Genomic DNA, 22691 nt, shown 5'->3' with positions numbered 1-22691 from the left:
AAATCTCTATTGACATCTTGTCCCTCAATTTATTGTGACTCTCCGGACCCTTTCTGTTCTTGATTTTCACTCAGAACGCTAACATTAGGTGTTGTTGCTTTCCTTTGATCAAAACTTACCATTCTATCATTGATCAACTGTTGCACCTTATGCTTTAAAGCAGTGTAATTTTCAATAGAATGGCCAGTAATTCCATAGTGGTAGTCGCAGTGGACTGTAAGATCATACCACTTTGGATAGGGTGGTTTAAGCGGTTCCACATGGCTGGGGGCAATCAAATGACTATTATAGAGTTCTCGATATAACTCTGTATAAGTCATAAGAATTGGATCAAATACAGATTTTTCTCGAGTAGTTAGTTGTTCTCGTGAACCACTTACTGGGTTAATAGGGTGAATTTGAGTTCTTGTAAGAGCTTGAATGTTAAGGTTATATGTAAGATCTTGAGGGCTAAAATTGATCGATATGTGGATGAATAAGGTGGTTGTGGAGCTAGCTGGTATGGGTAGGATGAGGCATTATTCATAGTAGGATAGTATAGAGAGTAATCTTGAGATGGATAGGATTGATAACCCCTGAATTATTGTTTATCAAAGCTCACAATTTGAGCTTCAACTTCTTTCTTTTTTGATGCCTTCTTGGTTTCTCTTCCTTTCAACTCGCTATTTTTATGGTATTTTCAATAATTTCTCCAGAGATTATCATGTCAGTAAAATTTTTTGTTACATTTCCTATCATCTTTTCATAATAGAGAGACTTCAAAGTGCTGACAAATAACACTGTAGTTTTTTTCTCAGTCAAAATAGGTTGTACTTGAGAAGTAACATCCCTCCACCTCTGAGCATACTCTTTAAAAGACTCGTTTACTTTTTTTTTCAGATTCTGTAAAGACAAACGATCAGAGACCAAATCAATAATATGTCGATACTGATCGATGAAGTCATGTGTCATATCGCTCCAAGAACGAATACAAGTTCTGTCCGGTTGAACATACCACTTGGTCGTTGAGCCTGTAAGGCTATCCTGAAAGGCATGCATCAAGAGTTTTTCATCATGAGTATGAGCTGCCATCTTTCGATAATACATTATGATGTGAGATTTGGGGCATTTTGTACCATCATATTTTTCAAATTTTGATACTTTAAACTTATGGGAAATAACCACATCAGGGACTAGGCAGAGCCCAGCAGCATCAACTGACCCATAAAAGCTAAATCTTTCCACAGCCCGTAACCTTTGCTCTAACATACTAATCTTAGAGCTTTCCTGAACTTCCACTCTTATCTTTTCTTTCTCCTTCTCTTTTAAATCATCTAGATCAGAAATTGGTTCTGCTACCTTTTCAATGAAGATAGGATTTACATAGCTATTATACTATCCTAGGTTGGAAGCTGATGGCATTCCATGATATGTTGGATATACGAAGTGTTGTGGCGGGACCTCTTGAGCAGACTGAGCTTAAGGTGGGCCAAACCTAGAGGATATAAAAAGTCAACCATTTCTTACAGCGAGGAAACTTGTTGGCTTGTATCTTCTTTAACTTTTTTTCCCTTATTCAGTCTATTAAGAGCCTCTAGAATCTTGCTTAGCTCACTTTCAATCTTTTTTTGTACTTTTTTTATTTTTTCGAATCTGTGAGAATTTTTTTACTCCATTAATCTTGCTTTGGATCTTGTGTTGTATCGATAAGCAGGGTTTTCGCTAGATGGAGCTATCTTTGGATCTTGAGTACCATACTTATGATTAGAAATGTTATGTTATGCTTTATGTATGATGTTTTAATGAATGAAATGCACATTTTTTTGAATGAAATCTAGTATGAAATGGATGTAAATGATTGTGTTAAAACATGATCATTAAATAATGCATATGCATACAATCAGACAAACAACATAGTTAGTTCCATGGATGAAATGAAAGTGATGCTGATGCATAATGTTACATATGATAATGAAAATGATACACAAAGTTAAACAATCAAAATGATTAGATAAACACTTTTTTTGTGTCTTAATTTTAGGGTATATCTATCATTAGGTAGAAAGAGCTCTATCCTAGGCTTAGGCACTCTTAAGATTCACTATATGCGATTTTGAGGTCAAAATCTAAAGGTCTTCAAATTGTTCCTTACATCATTGTCCATCACAGACTAGTAAGGACCCTAATCCTCACTCATTACAGGCTACAAGTGGAAAAGATTCAATTTGAGTAAGAGTATTTCTCTAGCCACTGTGGAGGTGTTAGACCTCACGAAAGCAATAAGTACTTTACTCCCTCCTAGAGAGACGAAGCTCGGGTGTAGAGCTCATGTTATGCACATGCATATGAATGACATAATTAACAAGGTAAATAAATATGAATGAATAATAACACATATATACAACAAGGTTCAATTTTATTAGGCTTTTGGATAACACAGATTATTTGCTGGCCTGACTCTCAGAGTCCCCAGTGGAGTCGCCAAGCTGTCATAATGTCTAGATCCAAAGATTTATCGCTACACATTGACTTTAAGAGAGTCGTCACCAATCTTTTTTATCAAGGTGCGATTGGCCACCTTAGGAATCTGTCCTTCCAGGGAACACCTAAGTTTAAGGGTCTCTAAAAGAATATGTTCAAGTCTACTAACCAGAATAGGGTTCGAGAGTTCAGTTACGTGTGAGGAAGGTTATAGCACCCTCACAACGCCCATCAAAAGATGGTACCAGCTTAAATTTGTGTTATCCAATGAGCCTTAAAATTTTATCAAGTAATTAATTATTAAAAATTATTCTCAATTGACTCTAATACTTTTAGCAAAAAATTAAAAAAATTCTCTCACCTCAAGAGTATGCAAGAAAACTACTGTTTCACTTGTAGAAGCTCCATCGTCGGATTATTTGACATTAAGGAAAATTTAAAAAGAAAAAAAAATGATTGCCTTTTGTGTAGGAAAAATTGATACTTTCAACTTTTCCCCAAAATATTCTTTTGAAACTTTAATTTCGAGGAAAATTGATACTTTCAACTTTTCCTCAAAAAATTATTTTTTGAAAATTTATTTTTAAGGAAAATTGATACTTTCAACTTTTTCTCAAAAATATTTTTTGGAAACTTTGATTTTCAAGAAAAATTGATACTTTCAACTTTTCCTTAAAAAACCTTTTTTTAAAAATTTATTTTTAAAAAAAATTAACACTTCCAACTTTACCCCAAAAATATATTTTTGAAAAATTTTGACTTTCAAGGAAAATTGATACTTTCAACTTTTCCTAAAAAATATTTTTTGGAAACTTTGATTTTCAAGGAAAATTGATACTTTCAACTTTTCCTCAAAAAACCTTTTTTTGAAAATTTATTTTTAAGAAAAATTTATACTTCCAACTTTTTCCCAAAAATATTTTTTTGAAAAATTTTAACTTTCAAGGAAAATTGATACTTTCAACTTTTTCCTAAAAATATTTTTTGAAAATTTATTTTTAAGAAAAATTGATACTTTCAACTTTTCCTCAAAAATATTTTTTTTTATTTTTATTTAAAGAAAATAGAATAATGAAACAAAATAAAAGTGAAAATAAAAAAAATAAAATAAAGGTAAAAAGAATACAAAATTAACCTAATCTAATAAATAATAAATAAATAAATAAATAAAAACAAATAATAAATAAAATAAATAAAAAAAACCTGGAGCGGCTCGGAGAAACGGCTTAGAACCTTGGCTCGGCTCGACTATCGGCTCGGAAGGGGGAACACGCGCGAATCAGAAAGCGGGTCGACGCTCGGGTCAGGTCAGATCTAGACAAAATGCGTGGATCTTTTAAGTCACTTAACGCAAAAACGACGTCATTTTGAGAGGGTATATAAGGCTCTTTTCTCTATTTTTTGGCAGAAAGCTTTTCCCCTCTCTCTCTCTTCTTCTTTTTTTCTCTCGCTTCTCTCTAAATAGTCGAAGAACTCCGGTTGAATGTTCACCGAATTTTAGAAAATTTCACCAAAATCTGAGTTTTTCACCGGAAGTTCATCGAAAGTTGGTCAGTTTCTGGGATCATTCACCGAAAACTTCAAAGTTGGCCTGAATTTTCATCAAAAAATGTAAATTTCACCGAAAAATTCAATCGAAATCTAGAATTTTCTAGAAATTCTCAGAAAAAAATCGCTAAAAATCTTTAAAAAATTTCTGCTAATTTTCAGAACACCTCTAAACCTTTTCTTAGCCTGCTATACGCCCCTTTTTTCTCAATCAGTAGCTTTTGCTTACTATTTTTTTGTGTATCCTATTCTGTTCCAGAGGGTCTTTTTTATAGGGATTGATCAGGAGTTTCTGATCAATCTCAATTCCTCTTTGAACGGAGATTCAATCTTTGAATCTAATTTGGACTCTTCTGATTGAATCCCAATCCAATCTCCAGTCAAGTAAATTAAAAAAAGAAATAAAAAAATACAAAAAATACAAAAAATCAAAAGAAAATAAATAAGATAAATCAAGAAAAATAACAGATAATTAAAATTAAATAACAGATAATACATAATCTGATATACATAAATATTAACAAAAAAAAGAAAAAAAAAAAATAAAGATATCTATATATTAATAAATACATAAATACCTAAAATATATATAATAATAAAAATAAAATAAAAATAAAAATAGAAATAAAATAAAATAAAAATATAAAATACAATAAAAAAAAATGGATTTACCCATTTGGACCAGCCCCAATTGATTCGGGCCTGGACCAAATTGGGTGTCTACACCCTATGATCTTAACTGAGCGTAATAAAGAAAAAGCTCGAGAGAGGCCTTATATATATGGATGTGGTACTTAGTGGCATAACAACAAGGGCCATGGTAGACATAGAGGCAACTGACACCTTCATCATACCCAAAAAAGGTAAAAACGTGTGGTCTTAAGGTCACTAAAAACTATAAGCAAATTAAAGTAGTGAACTCACTAGCTTTCGCTATTAGTAAAAGTTCTAAGAATGTGATAACCAACCTTAGGCCATGGGAATGAGGCATAGACTTTACTATTCCTCCATGGATAACTTTGATGTTATCATAGGATTGGACTTTATGATGATGGCTCAAGTGATTCCCATACCCGCTGCTAGTTGCTGGTTGTTTTAGATAGAACGCCTATGTGTAGTGCTTATCACAATCCTCCTTAAGAGTGGGAAAAAAGTAATATCAATGCTTCAGTTTAAGAAATGAGTGAAAATGGGGAATTTTCCAACATAGTAATGTCGATCTATAAGGATGAGTTAAAAATAGAACTGGTGTCTGATCGGGTGAAAAAGGTGTTGAAAGAATTTAAAAGTGTAACGCCAAAGTGGTTGCCCAAAGTTCTACCTTCTCAACGGTTGGTAAACCATAAGATTAAACTTTTTCTAGGAGTTAAGCCCCTAGCTAAAAGTTTTATCAAAAGGCTTCACTAGAATTGGTTGAACTAAAAAAGTAATTAGATGAATTATTTCAAGTGGGATTCATCAGGCCATCAAAAGTACCCTTCGGGGCCCCAATGTTGTTTCATAAAAAACATGATGAGAGTTTACGATTGTGTGTGGATTACAAGACCTTGAACAAAGTTACTGTAAAGAACAAGTATCCGATCCCTTTTATCGCAGACTTATTTGACCAATTGAGCCATGCCAAATACTTTACCAAACTTGATTTAAGATCTGGTTACCATTAGATCAAAATTATGAAGAGAGATGAGCTAAAGACCATCTGTGCAATGTGGTATGGTGTATTTAAGTTTCTTGTTATGCCTTTTGGACTAATCAATGCCCATGCCATATTTTGTACTTTGATGAACTAGGTGTTTCATGATTACCTAGATAACTTCGTAATAATCTACTTGAATGAAATAGTAATTTATAGTTCTACCTTAAAAGAGCATTAGAAGCACTTATGCCTTGTGTTTCAAAGACTTCAAAAAAATTAGTTGTATGTGAAAAAAGAAAAGTGTGCCTTTATACAAACCTGGATACATTTTTTGGCCCATATTATGGAATAAGGTCATATTTAAATAAATTTGGAAAAAGTCAAGGCCATCAAAGAATAGGCAACACTAAAGAATATTAGCAAGCTTCACTCATTTTTGGGGCTAGCCAACTATTATAAAAAATTTGTGGAAGTGTATTCTTGTCGAATAATGACCCTTATCGTTTTACTAAAAAAAGGGCAAAATTGATGTTGGATAATTGAATACTAAGAAGCTTTTGAGAGCTTAAAAAAAAACCATGATGAAATACCCTATCTTGGCTTTCCTTAACATTGAAAAACCTTTTAAAATTCAAACAGATGCATCAGATTTTGCTATTGGGGGAATACTTTTACAAGAATGACACCTAATTACGTTTAAAAGTTAAAAGTTGAACGAGGTAGAAAGAAAGTATACAGCCCAAGAGAAAGAGCTTACGGTAGTGATCCATTATCTAAAGGCATGGCGACATTATTTGTTAGGTTTCTAATTTATGTTAAAAATTGATAATATAACAATCAGTCATTTTTTTACCCAACTAAGGCCAAAGCCAAGCAAGCTAAGTGGTAGAAATTTCTAGCTGAGTTTGATTTTTGCTTTAAGCACATAGCTAAAAGAACAATTAAGTGCTAGATGTATTAAGTAGACAGGCAAAGTTGGTGGCTTTCAGGAGAATTACCCCAATGTCAAATAATAAGGTCATAACAGAAATCCGTAAGTTAATTAAAAAAAATTTAAAAAAAAAACCCACAAGCTTGTGCCATTGTGAAGTTAGTAGAAAATGAGAAGTAAAAATACTTTTGCCTAAAAAATAAGGCCTTATTGACAAAGGGTTCTTAGTTATTTTTGCCAAGAATAAGGAGCTTAATGTAGATGCTAATGCAAAAATGTCATGATATGTCGTGAGCGAGTCACACTAGTTGATAACACACTTTGACCTTATTGAAACAAGGCTATTATTGGTCTCATAAGCAACAAGATGTGATGGACTACACTAAAACTTGCTTTATGTGCCAACATGACAAAATGGAAAAGAAGAGACTAATGTGCATGCTTGAACTGTTATTTATACATATAAGACCTTGAGAGAGTATCTTCATTGACTTCATATCAAGTCTATTTAGAGTGGGTGATTTAAGGTCCATTCTAATAGTGGTTGATCATTTCTTGAAGCATGCCATTATTCATTCTTACCCAAAAGTATTATATAGTGAAAGATACAGCTTGCCTAATATTTAAGCATGTGATCAAGTATTTGGGTATTTCACAAACCATTATCAGTGATAAGGATTCGAGATTCACTTATTCATTTTGGAAAAACTTTTTAAGATTTTAGAGTCTCATCTTAACATCTTTTTAAGTTATTACCCATAAATGGATTGTCAAACTGAGCAATTTAATGGGTTGTTAGGAGAGTACTTAAGATATTTTGTTCAAGTTAATTACAAGAATTGGCCCGTATTGTTGGATGTAGCTTAGTTTTATTTTAATTTTAGCAAGTGTTTTTCCACAAACAATAGTCCTTTTGAAGTGGTTACGGGATAATAGCTAAAACTGCCTCATATATCCCTAGAACCATATCAAAAGAAAAATTGCAAGCTTTAACCTCAGTAAAGAATGGGGACAGAACACAAAAATTATGCTAGTATACTTAGAGAAGACATCGAAACGCATGAAAAAATAAGCAGAGAAGGGTTGAAGGGCATAATAGTTCAAAGTGGGTGATTGGGTCCTTGTTAAACTGGTGCTGGAACAAATCGAGTTCTTAAAAAAATGAGATTATAGATTAATGTAGAAGTATAAGGGTCCAGTGACTACTTTCTCTAAGGTGGGGAATGCCTTTTACAAAATCGATCCACCAAAAATGGATGAAGGTGCATCTAGTGATTTATGTGAGCAACTTAAAGCTCTACCATGCAAATCTCATAAATGTAAGTTGTAGTAAAACAATCGGGGCTGCTATCACTAGGAAGTCACCATCAGAATGTCATATGGAAGAGATTTTAGCTAATAAAGTTACCCAAGTATCCCGAAAACCAGTCTACAAATATTTGTGAAATTGGGAGGCCTAAGACTAGAAGAAACTAGTTAGGAAAGGGAACATGACCTTCGGGCATTCAAGAGAATATTGAAGAATTCTAGACCAGCAAGTTGATGAGGACGTCAATAGATTAAGTAGGGAAGGGTGTTATGAGTCAACTTTATATAAAACTATGATCGGGTGTAGGATGTCATGAGCTACCCTTGTATAGGGCCATGACCGATTGAGATACTAAAAGGGAGGATAAATCTCATGTGCTAGAAAAATATGTCTCAATTTTAAATATTGTAATGGTTCTTGGTAGCATAGCTATAAAATCTCTTATACTCTTTAGAAGGGATGAGCAATTAACATTTTGCTAAGTTACTTCACTGACTAAAATACATGCTAGACCACTTATTTTAAGGTTGCCCCATAGACCCTAATGATGGTAGGAAGACTCAATGTTCTTTTTATACTCATTGTACTATTTTCAATATTAATAAAATAATTTTTTCTTTTGAGGGTACCAAGGGTCTCTTTGGTGTACACCTATTATGCCCCAACATATTGTTGTGTATCTATGAGATTAACATGTGGCTTGTTAGTTACTTATTTAGATATCGAGCTATCTTTGACTGACTTGTGTGGAAGCATTTATCCAAATAATGCACGGTCTATTACTTTATTGAAAGAAAACTTAACTCATGACACTTAGCATGGCATGACTCATATTTTGCTATCAAATATATACGATCAATTAATTCTTTAAAAATATTTATCCATTTTTTAACATAATACTCTAAGATGGATTTGTTTTTTCAAAAGACCCATAAAGATGAATCGGTTGGATGTTGAATATCGCTTACAAGAAAAAGTTGTATCATTAAAAGAAAATAATAATTTATATCACTGGAAAAAAACTTGTAAAATTTATTATTTTTTTGTTAATTAATCTTTGTAAAATTTATTTATTTATAATAAAAAATTTTCTTTTTTCCCATGGATGGAAACATTTTAAAATGAACCATATAAATCATGTCTCCAATTTTTTCATAATATGTCACTAAAATAATATATATATATAAAAGAAAAATCTCATAACTTTTTTTAAAAATTAATGTAACAATTTTTTTTTTAAAAACTATTTGATGGCCTATGGACTACCACGGTATGACCCATATCATTATTGGATTATGATCCATACTGAACAGAGAGTTATTTTAATAAAAATCATGAATGACACGATTCGTTTTTTTTTTTTTTTTTGTGTTGTACTAGCCCGGCTCATTATTATATCGTGCCAAAAATAGAATCGTGCCTTGTCGACCCATTTTGCCACCTCTAGACATGATTATGTCTGGTCCATTGGTCGAATTTCCATATTATGCCATTATGAAGATAACACATCGGGAAACAACTGAAACAAATGGGGAGACATATTTCGAGATTCATTTACAAGTAGGATTTTGCAATTTACACCTAAATTAAAGAAACATCTAATTCGCACCTCATATGGTTGATGGCCTTTTTAAATATAGATTTCTCTAAGCGCACAGCAAAGTTCAAAAATATGTACAGTACATTAAAATACAGACAGAACTAAAAGCTAAAACATGAACTAGTACAAAAGTTATATACTATTCAACGTACGGTTTCAAATATCAGATGGTGATTTAAGGGTTGCTGGTGAAAGCTTTAAAAGGTTGTAGTAAGTAATGTGTGAAAAACACTTCAAAAGGATTAAGTGAAAGAAGCAAATCCAACATACACAAAACAGAGATAGATCTAGTTGTCCACCAGGTGAGGTTGAAATGGATCGGAGCTGTTGTTTGGTGAGAGCAGGCTAGAGAGAAATGATTAATCACAAGCATTGATAAATAGTTTTACACATCTCTTTTTCGAAAAGTATCTTTTTTTTTTTAATTCGTATGACAATTTTGCGAAAAAATAATCTTATTTTCGGTTAAGCAATAAATCTTTTTCCGTTGGTCAACCAATTTTCTACCAAACAAACATATGAAAATAAAAAAATAATTCTCCAGAAATAATTTTCCCAAGACAAATGGAGCCGAAATTTTGTTCTTTTATGTAAATTTTAACGTAACTTTAAATGAGTGGTTTGCTTTTGGTGGTGTCCATGATGATGACAGTGCTGCTAGGTAATGTATAATGTGTAATTCACAAAGAAACTCCAAGGCCTGGGGTTGGTTATCAGTGGATGTCCCTCCCATGCCCCTTTCGTTTTCACAAAATCAACAAAACAAGTTGCGGAAACCAGTAACTGACACAAATATACCATGCTTTCTTAGCAAATTTGATCTGTGAATACTGCTATTAATGATACAGTTTATGTTCTTGCTTGCACCTTTTACGTTACTTGGCTAGCCTAATAGTTTCCATGGATGAGATGCATTTGAAACTAGAATTATAACTTACATATATTTTCCCGAATTACCATTTAGTCATTTGGCATCAATTGTTGGTTAGCGGGAAGAGCATTGTTCTATTGCAGGTGTAGCAGCCAATGGAGATGTTCCAGCAAAAGAACAGACAGCCCCAGAAGTTTTCTCAATGGATGGTTCGGATTGGGTGGAACTTTTTGTTAGAGAAATGTTGAATGCTTCTAACATTGATGATGCCAGAGCTCGTGCTTCGGGAGCACTGGAAGTTTTGGAGAAGTCCGTTCGTGCACGTGCGGGAGCAGAGGTGGCCCAAAATTTTCACCAGGTTGGTTATCATGGTTGTTACAGTTGCTAGTGGCTATCTCCTCTCTGATCCCTGCTACATGCCCCGTCCAAACTTTTTGTTGGGTTACAAAAGGGAAACAAGGAAAGGGTTTTTTTTTTGAGGATGCTGAAATTGTTACTTGGTTGTTATAGGAAAATATGGTGCTGAAAGAACAACTGGAAGCACTTATTCAGGAAAATAATATTCTGACGCAAGCTGTGGCTGTTCAGCATGAGCTTCAGAAAGAGTATGAAAATCAGAGTAAGGAGTTGAAGCATTTGAAGCAACTAGTGTCTCAGTATCAGGAGCAGTTGAGAATCCTTGAGGTTGGCCGCATGAACTTAACTTTTGATTCACACGGGAACACATGCACGGTCCGCTCATATGCATATATAATCAATGTGACTACTCCGATCTTATTTTGTTGCTACACGATTAAGTGCACTGCTTTTGATTTTCTGATGAAAATTGTTGGATCATTTGATGTCCTAACAGGTAAACAACTATGCATTAACAATGCCCTTGAAGCAAGCTCTGCAAAGTAGCTCTATCCCTGGCCGTTTCAACCCTGATGTTTTCTAGTATTTGGCTTTTCAGATGACTTGTGTGCAACTTTATGCTTGAATCCTGGCAAAAGTGCTGCTAACGAGCTTTAGCCTCTTTAACAAACTGCTTCAATTGCTTTGCTGCCACCAGGTGGTGTATACTCTTTTTTCTCTTTTTTACGGACGGGTAGGCTGCGGTCAAAAGATATGCCTCGATTTTTTAAAGAAATAAATGCATGGTAGTTTGTCTTTCCAATTATCTACTTGAAGTGGATATTTGATAGTTAAAAATGTTGGTAGGCTTTGTATCCACCGAAATGAACCTTTTATCCACATTATGCTATAGAAGAAGATAGATCTTAGAAGTCTGCATTTTATACTCGTGGCCACGCTGCAATTGCTTGGAAAGTAAGTTTTCCTATTGCCGTTAAAAAGAAGGGAATAAAAGAAAAGTAACTTTGCTTCTAGCTTGCCCTCAGATGCCTCTATGTTGCTTTGACTCGACATCACACTGGCAATATAATGATAAATGACTTGTGTGGCTCGGGTTGGCAGCCTGATCCGTATCTGATAGGTTTTAATCTGATTTCGTATGATTGATTTTTATTTTTTTAAAATTAAATTTTGGATCGAATTAATTCAGATTTAAATTTTAAATAAATTTGATTTGATTTTATATTATATTAAAAATTATTTTTAAAATTTTTTATTTATATATAATGATATATTTATATTTTAAAAAATAATGTTTTATTAATTTTAGATGAATTTGAATATAAAAAATAAAAATAATTTCGATATATTTTATAGTTATAAAATCAAGTTGAATTCGAAACAAGCAAAAATCCGTCCCTGGCCCATTACCGACCCTTGCTCAGACTTGTCTTTCCAGATATGCGAGGTCCTAATTCGCCCCACCCACTAATGCTGCTTTGCTTTCTTCACGAATAAATTCTTTCTTCCGCGATTCTTTGCCCTGGGTATTCCCACTGACTACAAATTTTTCCGATGCCACCGAGCTCAGACAGGGTTATGTCCGGTCCATTGGTCGAACTTTCCATATTATGGCATTATGAAGATAACACATCTGGAAACAACTGAAACAAATGGGGAGACATATTTCGAGATTCATTTACAATAGACGTTTACAGTTTACACCCAAATTAAAGAAACATCTAATTCGCACCTCAGATGTTTGATGGCCTTTATAAATATGGATTTCGCTATGTGCACAGCAAAGTTCAAAAATATGTACAGTACGTTAAATTACAGACAGAACTAAGAGCTAAAAGCCGAACTAGTACAAAAGTTTTTTTTAGTTACGTGAGGAGCTCAAAGCTCTAATACAAGAAAGGAGAAAGGGAAGGTTTGGTTCGAATCCAAACCCTTGATATTTCTTTAAGTGCCTTTAACCACTAAATTAAAGACTCGAAGACAACTAGTGCAAAAGTTATATTCAACGTACGGTTACAAATATCAGATGGTGATTTAAGGGTTGCTGGTGAAAGCTTTAAAAGATTGTAGTAAGTAATGTGTGAAAAACAGTTCAAAAGGATTAAATGAAAGAAGCAAATCCAACATACTGAAAACACAGGTAGATCTAGTTGTCCACCAGGTGAGGTTGAAATGGATTAGAGCTGTTGTTTGGTGAGAGCAGGCTAGAGATAAATGATTAAGCACGCCTCTTACCCGAGGAGTTTACGGTCGTTGTGTCTGCATAAATTGTGAGTTAGAGGAGTTAAACAGAGGAGTTTAGAAAGCTGATACTGAAACTAGTCCTCCTCCACTTTTCATCATCATCCTCTTAAATTCATCGAAATTAACCATTCCATCTCCATCCAGGTCAACTTCCCTGATCATTGCTTTGCAATCTTCCGTCTTCTTCCCTTCTTTCAACCCCAAAGAACACAGCACAGAACCTAATTCCTCAACTGAAATCAACCCATCTTTATCTTTGTCAAACACATCGAAAGCCTCCTTCAATTCCCCTTCTCCATCACCAACTCCATTCCCATCTTGTCCTCTTCTCACACCTTCCTGATCATGGCCATCCATGGCCTGACATAAGATGCAAAACTCATCGAAATCGATCAACCCATCTCCATTAGCATCCACTTTCACTACCATTTCTTCAACCTCTTTATCTGTCATGAACAGCCTGATATTTTTTAGTGATTCCCTCAGTTCGTTCTTTGTTATGAACCCATCACCATTCTTGTCAAAGGTGGCAAAAACCCTTTTCAGCTCTACCTTGTTTGAATCACTTCTTTCCTTGACTGAAATCGCATGAGAAGTAGTAGTCTTAGAGGACGACACATGAACTGATGATGAAGACCCGTACTTAGGGAAGAAAGATTGAATCCATGCATAAAACTTCTTGGGAGAAAAAAACAAGTAAAAATTAATAAATCCAGCAACAAAAAGAACTGCTAGTAACAGTATGGATGTCACCATATTTCTTGTCAATAAAACAGAACCAAGAAGAAGAAGATAAAACGGCACGGCTGCTACAAAGAAGAAAAAAGAGTTTGTTTCAATTTATCTGAGGCTGTTGTAAATAAAACAGATCCATTTTTTGGGGATAGAAAAAAAGAGACGAGAATCGAGAACACGCGGAGTTTGGTGTACAGTCGATCCCACAAAACCGCGTGAACCGTAATAACTGTAAAGAAAAAGACATGGCCGTGACAAAGTTATTAAACAAATCCCTGGAAGACACTTGTCAATGTTGTATTTGTTTAAACAAATTTCTTATGAGCAAATTCTTTTTATATAGAATTCAGGAATTTGTTTAATAGAATTTGCATATCCATGATTAAACAAGAACAATTGCTCTACAAGGAAAGATACTTGACTATGATTATAAATTAGTAACCTTTTTATTAAAATAATTTACTTTAAAATACAGCTTAAAATATGTTATAATTAAATTTTAAATGTAATATCTTACATTCGGTCATACCATTTTAAAAAAATAAAATAAAATTGTACAATGCTTTTTTATCTCATAAATTCATTATTTTCATTCCAAATTTTGAGCATAAAATTTCAAATTGTAATCAGCAAGATATATTTTTAAGATCTTATTAATTGTCTTGACTAAGTGATTAATCCACTTAAGAGGGAACAGAAAATGAAGTGTAATAGTCTTTGACAACCCACCATATCAAATATACAAGATTTTTAAATTTCAGATTTACAAAATATTATTTTTCAAAAACAATTATAGAAAGGTCAAATTTTTTTAGAGGTTTTTATATTTTGTCAAAATTTAAATTTTAATTAATATATTATGATTCATATAAATTTAATTATCATATTATTTTGATTTGATAATTTTAATTCAATAATAAACTTTATCAATTTTTGATCATTAAAAATGTTAATGAGATCGTTAACTTATTAATTGTCTTGTCAATATTTTTTATATGGCTTATATTTTTAGGATATTATTAATTATTTTGGCTATAACGATAGATTTATCAATTTTGTCAACGAATTAATCAATTTTGTCGATAAAAAAAGTATTGATAATAAAATATTGGGTATAGAGTAAAAAATTTTCCTTTAAATTTTTTTATTTTCATTTTTTAAGGATGTCCAACGAAAAAAATTCTTTCAATTTTTTTTATTTTTCAAAATTTGAAAGTTTCCATAAATACCTTAGTTTATAAGGAGAATCTATCTATGCTTGGCTAAGTGATTAATCCATTTATAAAAGGGCATAAAAAATGACGTATAATAGTCTTTAGCAACCCCATATCAAACATTGATGGCGATATTATGACAAGATTTGAATTTTAAATTTATAAAATATTATTTTTTAAAAAAATAATTATATTAAATAATTGAATTAAACTTAAAATTTTGTATAGCCATTTACTTAAACCCGTTTTTCTCGTTTCTTGGTTTTGTGTAACAAATTATTATAAATGACTTTGTGAGGAGTTCGAAATAACAAGAAAAGAAGAGAAATGGATCCTAGATTTTTCCCTTCATTTGTCTTTTGCAAAGCAAAAACTCCTCAATTTATGCTTTCCCTCACAAGGTGGGAATCTCCGATGACTACCGCATCAAACTTCGATGCAACGACAATTACAAGTAACTACCAAGAAAAGAAGGTTTATATTAAAGAAAACCACAAAGTTGACAATTCTATCATTTAGGGCCACTTAATTTTGCTTTGATTGTGTCTTCTTTTTTTTTTTTTTTTAAGTTTGGGTAATTATTAAATTAATTTATTTTGTTTTTGATAATGAAACATTTCCCTAGCTATAATATTATGCATTGTACGTAACCAAAAACTGTTGACTTTTCGAACATAGCGGCAATTGGCTCTTGCAGCATCGGATGCCTTGCCTTGCTTTTTTTGGATAATAAGTGCCCATGGCTTTACAATGAATTAGATTAAGATTCTTTGTCTCTCTCGCCTTATCTTTTATTTGTAATCCAGTTTTTTTTTTCCTGTGCCATGGATGAAACTTTTTATTATATTTTTTATAATTTAAATTTAATTTTTATATTATATATATAGATAAATAAAAATATTTGTAATCATTCATAATTTGTAATTTAAAATTACAAAAACAGTCTACATATAAATTATTATAAAAAAAAACCCAAATAAGTATCATGAAAGCTTTGAATTATAAAAGTAAAATTACATACAAATCTCAATGAAAAAGTTAATCTCTTATTTACAATTATATACACTCTTTAAAATATATATTATTTTAGTACGAAAACTAAGATTCACATATATGATATATCATGAAAGATTTTTTCATATTTGATTTTGAAATTTTATTATGCCAAATTTTTGTGACAAATATTTTATTACTCTATCTTTTCTAAAGAAAAAAAAATATTGATTGTGAAAAAAATTATAAATATATATTAATAATTATTTAATTATAAAATTTTTAAAATGTAGCTTGTTCAAATTTAATTTTAAATTAAGATAAAAGATATTAGTATAACTTTAAATTTAGATATGTGTGTAATTTAAAATTAAGATAAAATATTTTTATCTTTTATTTTAAATTATAGAAAAATAAAGGCAAAAAAATTAGTAAATAATAGTAAATGTGAATATTGATTTAGACAATGTATGATTTTTTATGATTCCTAAGATTTAGGATTTAATCTTTAAAAACTATTTGAATTTTGTATTTCATATAAACGAGTAAGAGTGAGATAGAGATATGTTTTTTCAAATTTAAATTAAGATAAAACTTATATATTTTGAAAAACTTGGATAAATATAAAATTTGAAACTTTAAAATTTTTAAATTTTGAATAATTGATTGAATAAAATTATTTAAAACCATCTTACATGTAAATAATATAAATTATTCACTTAAGCATTTACCTAAACAAAACTTATCAAGTTTCTATATATGTTATAATATAATATTATAATAATTTTAAATAAATATCCGTTTTACATGACAATTGATAATGTAATTTTTAATTTTGAAAGTGAAATTTAAAAATTTTACCATCAATGAAAATGATAATTTTTTTATTAAAGTAAGTGTGATAAATTCCATTCGAACAAATAAAATAATATGATCCATACGATGAATGCCTTTTGCTATCAATAATTTTCTTCTCGTCAAGTATCATAATGTGCATCAATGAAGCTGTAAACTTCACCCCAAAGCTTTTAAATGTGTTTTAATCACTAGCTAGATGTCTTTTCATTCTTAAATATTTAGTGGTTAAGGGTTGGAAGAGAAAATTTCAATATGTGAATTTACTTTGAAAATGGAAGAAAGTGATTGCTCCCATCTTTTGTCGTTGAAGTATAGCATGAAATTAATGATTATATGAAACGTGTCAACATCAATAGACAAACAAAACCGAAATTTAATGTGAATTTAAATGATTGTGTTTGTATGTACTTTACAAGTCTAGTTGTCCATATATGTACCACAATCTGCCCTTTTTTTTGTCCCTCGTTTTTTCCCTGTAATCTAAGGGAAGAAACTCAATGGAGAGGAAGAACGAAATTGAAAAGCATTTCAAGGATGCTAACATGCTTTAAGCTTTAATTTCTAGGTGGCTAGAGCACAATGTGATGGAAACTTCTTGGCCAAAAGTAAACTAAAAAAAAAAAAGCCAAGAAAAGCAACGTTTTTGCGTTGACAATTAATACATTAATGTGGCTCTTGGTTGATGTTGAGCAGTTTGGGCCTCCACAAAGCTTTCTTCTTCAAAAGTCCTAACCCAAGCTTAATCGCATTGAGAAAGCCCAATTCAAAATTGTGAACTTTTTTTTGTGTAATTAATAAAATAAACAACAAAAATAGGGCCAAAAAAAAAAACTACTGTTAAACATGTGACCCATTTCATTTACTGTTAATAGACATGAGCATTTTACTTTGGATCAAACAAAAATGATTCATTCTTTTTCATTTTTATGGTTTTTTTTTCGTAGGCTGACAAAATGTCAATCAAGTGTAGTCTATTTTTGGATTTTGCATAGGCTTCCAAGTGATAGGACCATCAGTGTGAACATTGCTTTGTTTGACTTAAAAACCTTCACTGTTTAGCTTGCTTTTACATTTGGCCTTATTATTAGAAAGCTTAGGACATTTTTGAAGAGTGATGGAGGACCAGAGATACAGAAGCCTAAGAAGCTCCAAATTAGTAGTCAAAGATTTCAGCCCAGGCAGAGTAAGCCTCGTAGAAAAAAAAACTTGTGGCCCTTTAGTTGAAAGCCCTGATGGCCCATCACACTCAAAGTTTCGAAGTTGTAAATTTGGATATTGCAAACCATCCAATTTGGACAAAGTTGAATGTTGCTCCATATCGCTTACTGTACTTGATAGGTGGGTATGGTTTTTAATTTTGATGTCAATTTTTTTTTTTTTTTTCAAATTTCATACTACTTAGGTGACGAAATTTTTGTTAGGTCCAATATTCTTACAAGCTAAAGGCTCAATTCATGAGGCTTATAAAGAGAGAAAAGTCTTAGATAAATTTGAAGGAATGTCATTTATATGTTAATTGTGCCAGTCAAACTTTATCCATAGGTTAAAAAAAAAAAAAAAAAAAAAAAGAGGCTTGCTTTACACATTACTCAAATTATGCAATTATGTTTCCATATATAAAAGGTACAAGGTAAAAAGTTGAGAAGACATGATCACTCACCTCACATAGCAATCCTCTTTCTTTTTATCAACTTTTTGCTTATATAATTATTAACTTGAGCATGGGAATATGTTTTAAAATTTTAATTCAAAAAATAGAGTATGTATCATTTAATTAATCCCACTTGTAAAATTAAAAAATAAAATGCTAATGACATCATATCAAATAATTTGAAGTTTAATTTATGCAAAAAGAATGCTTTCCTCTCTCACATTATAGGCATAGAGAAATAGAAGAATTTTTCGAAATCTGAACTAGAATCCAATCATGAAATTTTAAAACTTTCGACAAAATTGCATGTGGTGCTCCGTTTTGTCTAGGAGCAAAAAAAAAAAAAAAAGAGAATATTTTGGAACCTCAACAAAATAAATGTTGAATAATAAAAGATAAATCTCAACGGAATTTAAGAGGGAAAGGAAAAGAAAAGAAATCATAGAAGAGCTGGATGCATGATGCATTAACAATTCATAATTGAGGATTGGGCCCGTTTTGCAAGAGCACTGTTGATAGTGGGCCATGTTTATATTTATTTTTTAATTTTGAAAAAGATCCAACATGAATTGAAGAAGAGGGAGAGGCCCATGTTTTTTTTGTAAGAAATGAAACAGGCTGTTAAATGACAGGATAGTGACCCACAAAATGGATGAAGACAAGCTTTGCTATCTCTTTCGAAGTTCCGTCCCGTTTGAAGGTACGCCTTTATTCTCTCTCCTGCTTTAGTTTCACATGCCCCCTTCCCCTCTTATTAACAATGCATTAAAATGGTCCCATTTATGCTTTGTCCTGCATCTCTCAAATTTAAATTAAAAATAGTTCATCTTTTCTTTTTTAAAAATTATTTTTCATGACTTGTTTTTTTTTTTTTTTTGACATTAGAAATTACGCAACATCAAATTAATAAAAAAAAGTTAAAAAATATATATTTCATACACTAATAGTAATTTTTGAACTATTGTCACTATAAAAATTAAACACTTTTGCATAGAAGATGTAAAATAACTATTAGGCATTTTAAAAAAGAAGTAGAAAAGTATTGTGAAATTGATTTACCAAAATTTTAAATTCATGGGATTTAGGATTTATTTCTTTTTTTTTTACTTTTGTTCATCCATCGCTGAAATAATATCTTGAAGTTTGCATTGATAGCTTGGTATATCTACTGTACGAATATTAACTAAAATATATCTATAGTTAACTAATTGACGAGCATTTGATTTTATAAATATATATTTAAAATTATTAAAAATTAAATTATAATTATTGAAACTACGGATCCAAGACTATTATTCTAATATTTTAAACTGTATTTTTAATTATGATGTCAATTCTTATTACCATGCCAATATTTGGCTAGTGGGAACTATATATATTTTATATATTTTAGTTGGTTTTTGAAAGTACAGATAAAAAGAGATGAAAATGAGCAACAATGAAGAGAGCCGGAAGAAGAAGAAAAAGAAAAGGTACATTTGGGTGATCCGTACAACATTATCAGATCCGGATGATTAGATGCCTCACTGGCTAGCTCGATCACGATGATGATGATCATGTGATGAGATCTGTGACCCTTTCAATTATAACAATATTTAAAAAAATGATAACAGAAACTCTAACCCCTCTACTATTATTGAATTATTTTTTGTCTTATTCCTCTATCTGTTCTCTGACTGCTGCCACACGCTTGGGTGGATGGATTTACAGTCACCATCTACCAATATAAAATTCCACCTCTTCCTTTTTTATTTTTTTAAAATTTCATTTCAAGTTGTTGGGTTCTATGTTTCTTCAATTTTTTTAAGTATTCATGTGCGGTATATATAATGAACATGAATATAATAATTTTAATTTTATAAATATATGAAAAAAGTAAAAAAAAAAAAAAAAAACTTAAATTTATGACCCGTTTTCAACATTCACTCAAATCCAACAAACATTTGGTTAGTTGAATCATTTTTAATTGAAAACTTCACGAATTTTATCTAAATCTTTCACAATAAATCTAACTATTCTAAGGTGAAAATGGAATTTCAAGTTAATCTCCTGAAAAATGTTCTTTTTTCTTTTAAGAAGCAAAAACATATATCATATGCATACTAAAGCACTCAATTATTATTTGCCCGTATATCCAAATTATTTTTTTTTATGATATTGGCAAGGATTTTAAAAAAAAAATCTTCGAATATTTACACTATTGTACAAGCATAACATAATGAATACATTTTGTATGAAGCCAAAAAAGAAAAAAATTAAAAGAATATATATACCTTTTTTCTCAAGCAAAATTTTTTTTTTATATATATATAAGATGATCTCATGTATTTTCAAATTTAATTTATTCGAACGTACTTCACTACTTGAACAATTTTAATAGTGTATTTCCGATATCAATTTGATAAATTCAAAATTTTATTATGAAATGCTTTTAAAAATATCAAAATCAAAAGAGAATTTAACCTTTTACCAATGCCGAATTCGAACTAATTCATGAGGAACTTCCACTTTCATCCTAAAGAAGTCCGTGAGGAATCCATTAAGTTCCACGGTAGATGAGTATGGTCCCATTTTTGGTAAGCATGGAATGGAAGCGATCGAATAGTACATTTCAATGACCCGAAATGGCAGTGAAGAACAGTTTGATAATAGAGACATGGCATGGCGAGGGGTACATTTTCTGAGTCATTTATCATAAGCGCTATCTAGCTTATTGGTTCCTTCTTTAATGAGAATCCGAGAAAAAAAAAGGGCCTAATAATATAAACTTTGTTCAACCTGCAAATTTCAGAACTTTGCGAAGGTGCAGACCATTTTCTTTTTTTTTTCAAACAGTTGACAAAGATTAATCTAATGCATGCTGAAATCCACGTGCATGTTCTGAAGTCTGAACACTACGTACGTACCCACTTGGTTTAGACTTCCAAATAGTTGTCAATGTCTCTTATGATTGATCTTAGAAGTGCCTAACAGTACTACGTCAGGAGGTTTTTTTCTCTTTGTTCTTTTTTCTTTTTAACAAATGCAAAACTGATGCTATCAGTACCATGAAAAAAGAAAAAAAAAAAAATTTATCAATAAATAAATCAACCTTCTAAAATTAACCAGTACTCCAACGTTTTGAAAAGTTGCTTAATTTCATGAGTATAATTGAAAACACAACTTAACTTCGAAAAAATCATGAAAAATATATTTGTTTTTCAGTATACTTAGATTATGACACACCCATTATGTGGATAAAAGAAAAAATTTTGTGAAAAAGAAAGTGATAAAAGAAGTTATGTGGACCTAAAGTTTAATATAATCAATTTGTGCAGTTATTTTTAGAAGAGATATTCAATATATTTGAATTCAAATTTAAATCCTTATAAATTTTTTATTATTTTCAAATTACATTTTTTTTTTGTAAAAAATTGTTACCATAAAAATATTGAATACTTTTTTTTAATTGAATAAAGGATAATTTAACAAACAAAATTAATTAAAAGATATTTAAATTCTTAAATTAAATAGCATTCAAATTCTTTATTTAATATAATTTTTATGATTTAATTTGAATTTTATGTTGTTTTTTCAACTGAATCGGTAAACTTCAGTCAACTCTTTTATTAATTATCAATAGTATAGATATGCATGTTTTAACTTATAATAAATGTAAGAAAATAGTGAGTTTTAATCATTGGAAACAGATGAAAATCGAGAGTGAAAGTGGTGATCGTAAAAATGAGCATATTGTGGTCTGATTTTTTGCATTTGGAATAAGCGGTGAGAGAGACCAGAGATCTAGAATCGGGCCTATACGTAATGGAAAAGTCTAAAATTGTGCCGATGGATAGCCATAGCTAGCATGCAATGCTACCGCTGTTAAAGCTGCACATTTCACTGTATGCTCACGTGATCGATTCCCATCCCTTCTGGACTCCCTTCTTTTATCATCAATCAACAAAGTTACAATACTTTAGTTTTTTTTTTTTTAATTTTATTAATTAATTCTAAAATTGTTTTTTTTTTTTTTTCTAAATTCTAAAATCAGGATCTGTAATGAGAAATAATTATTAATATATTTTTTTATCGCTTGAGATATAACAAGTTCAAATTTCAGTTTAATTTGTATGAAAGAAAGAGAGATAATATCAGTATAATTTCAGTTTCATTGAAATGTTGTTGGAAATAAATTCATTCAGTTTCTTTAATGAAACTTTGTTTACTTATTTATTTATTTATTTTGTTTTCCGTATTGAATTACCCAGTGATTGGAGAAGTAGAGGGTTAAAGCTATTAAAG

The 22691-nt window shown here is 31.0% G+C and overlaps 1 protein-coding gene and 1 pseudogene across 2 annotated transcripts; one reads left to right on the top strand and one right to left on the bottom strand.

Annotated features, from left to right (window-relative positions):
• The first annotated feature begins 10155 nt into the window (after positions 1-10155).
• On the top strand, positions 10156-11661 carry LOC111284417 (uncharacterized). Its single transcript, XM_022873083.2, has 4 exons — positions 10156-10263; positions 10474-10713; positions 10866-11039; positions 11209-11661. Exons 1-4 carry the CDS (start codon positions 10156-10158, stop codon positions 11293-11295), a joined length of 609 nt encoding a protein of 202 aa, XP_022728818.1. The 3' UTR covers positions 11296-11661.
• An 883-nt stretch (positions 11662-12544) lies between these two features.
• LOC111285588 (calmodulin-like protein 3 pseudogene) lies at positions 12545-13837 on the bottom strand (annotated as a pseudogene). Its single transcript, XR_016343349.1, has one exon. The product of XR_016343349.1 is annotated as a calmodulin-like protein 3 pseudogene (transcript).
• Between the last annotated feature and the right edge of the window lie 8854 nt (positions 13838-22691).

Source organism: Durio zibethinus, chromosome 6 (genome assembly GCF_047325235.1).
Source record: "Durio zibethinus cultivar Kanyao isolate XHJ-2024 chromosome 6, ASM4732523v1, whole genome shotgun sequence".
Classification (NCBI taxonomy): domain Eukaryota; kingdom Viridiplantae; phylum Streptophyta; class Magnoliopsida; order Malvales; family Malvaceae; genus Durio; species Durio zibethinus.
Note: the sequence above shows the minus strand (reverse complement) of the source record. Positions and strands in the feature narration are given on the sequence as shown.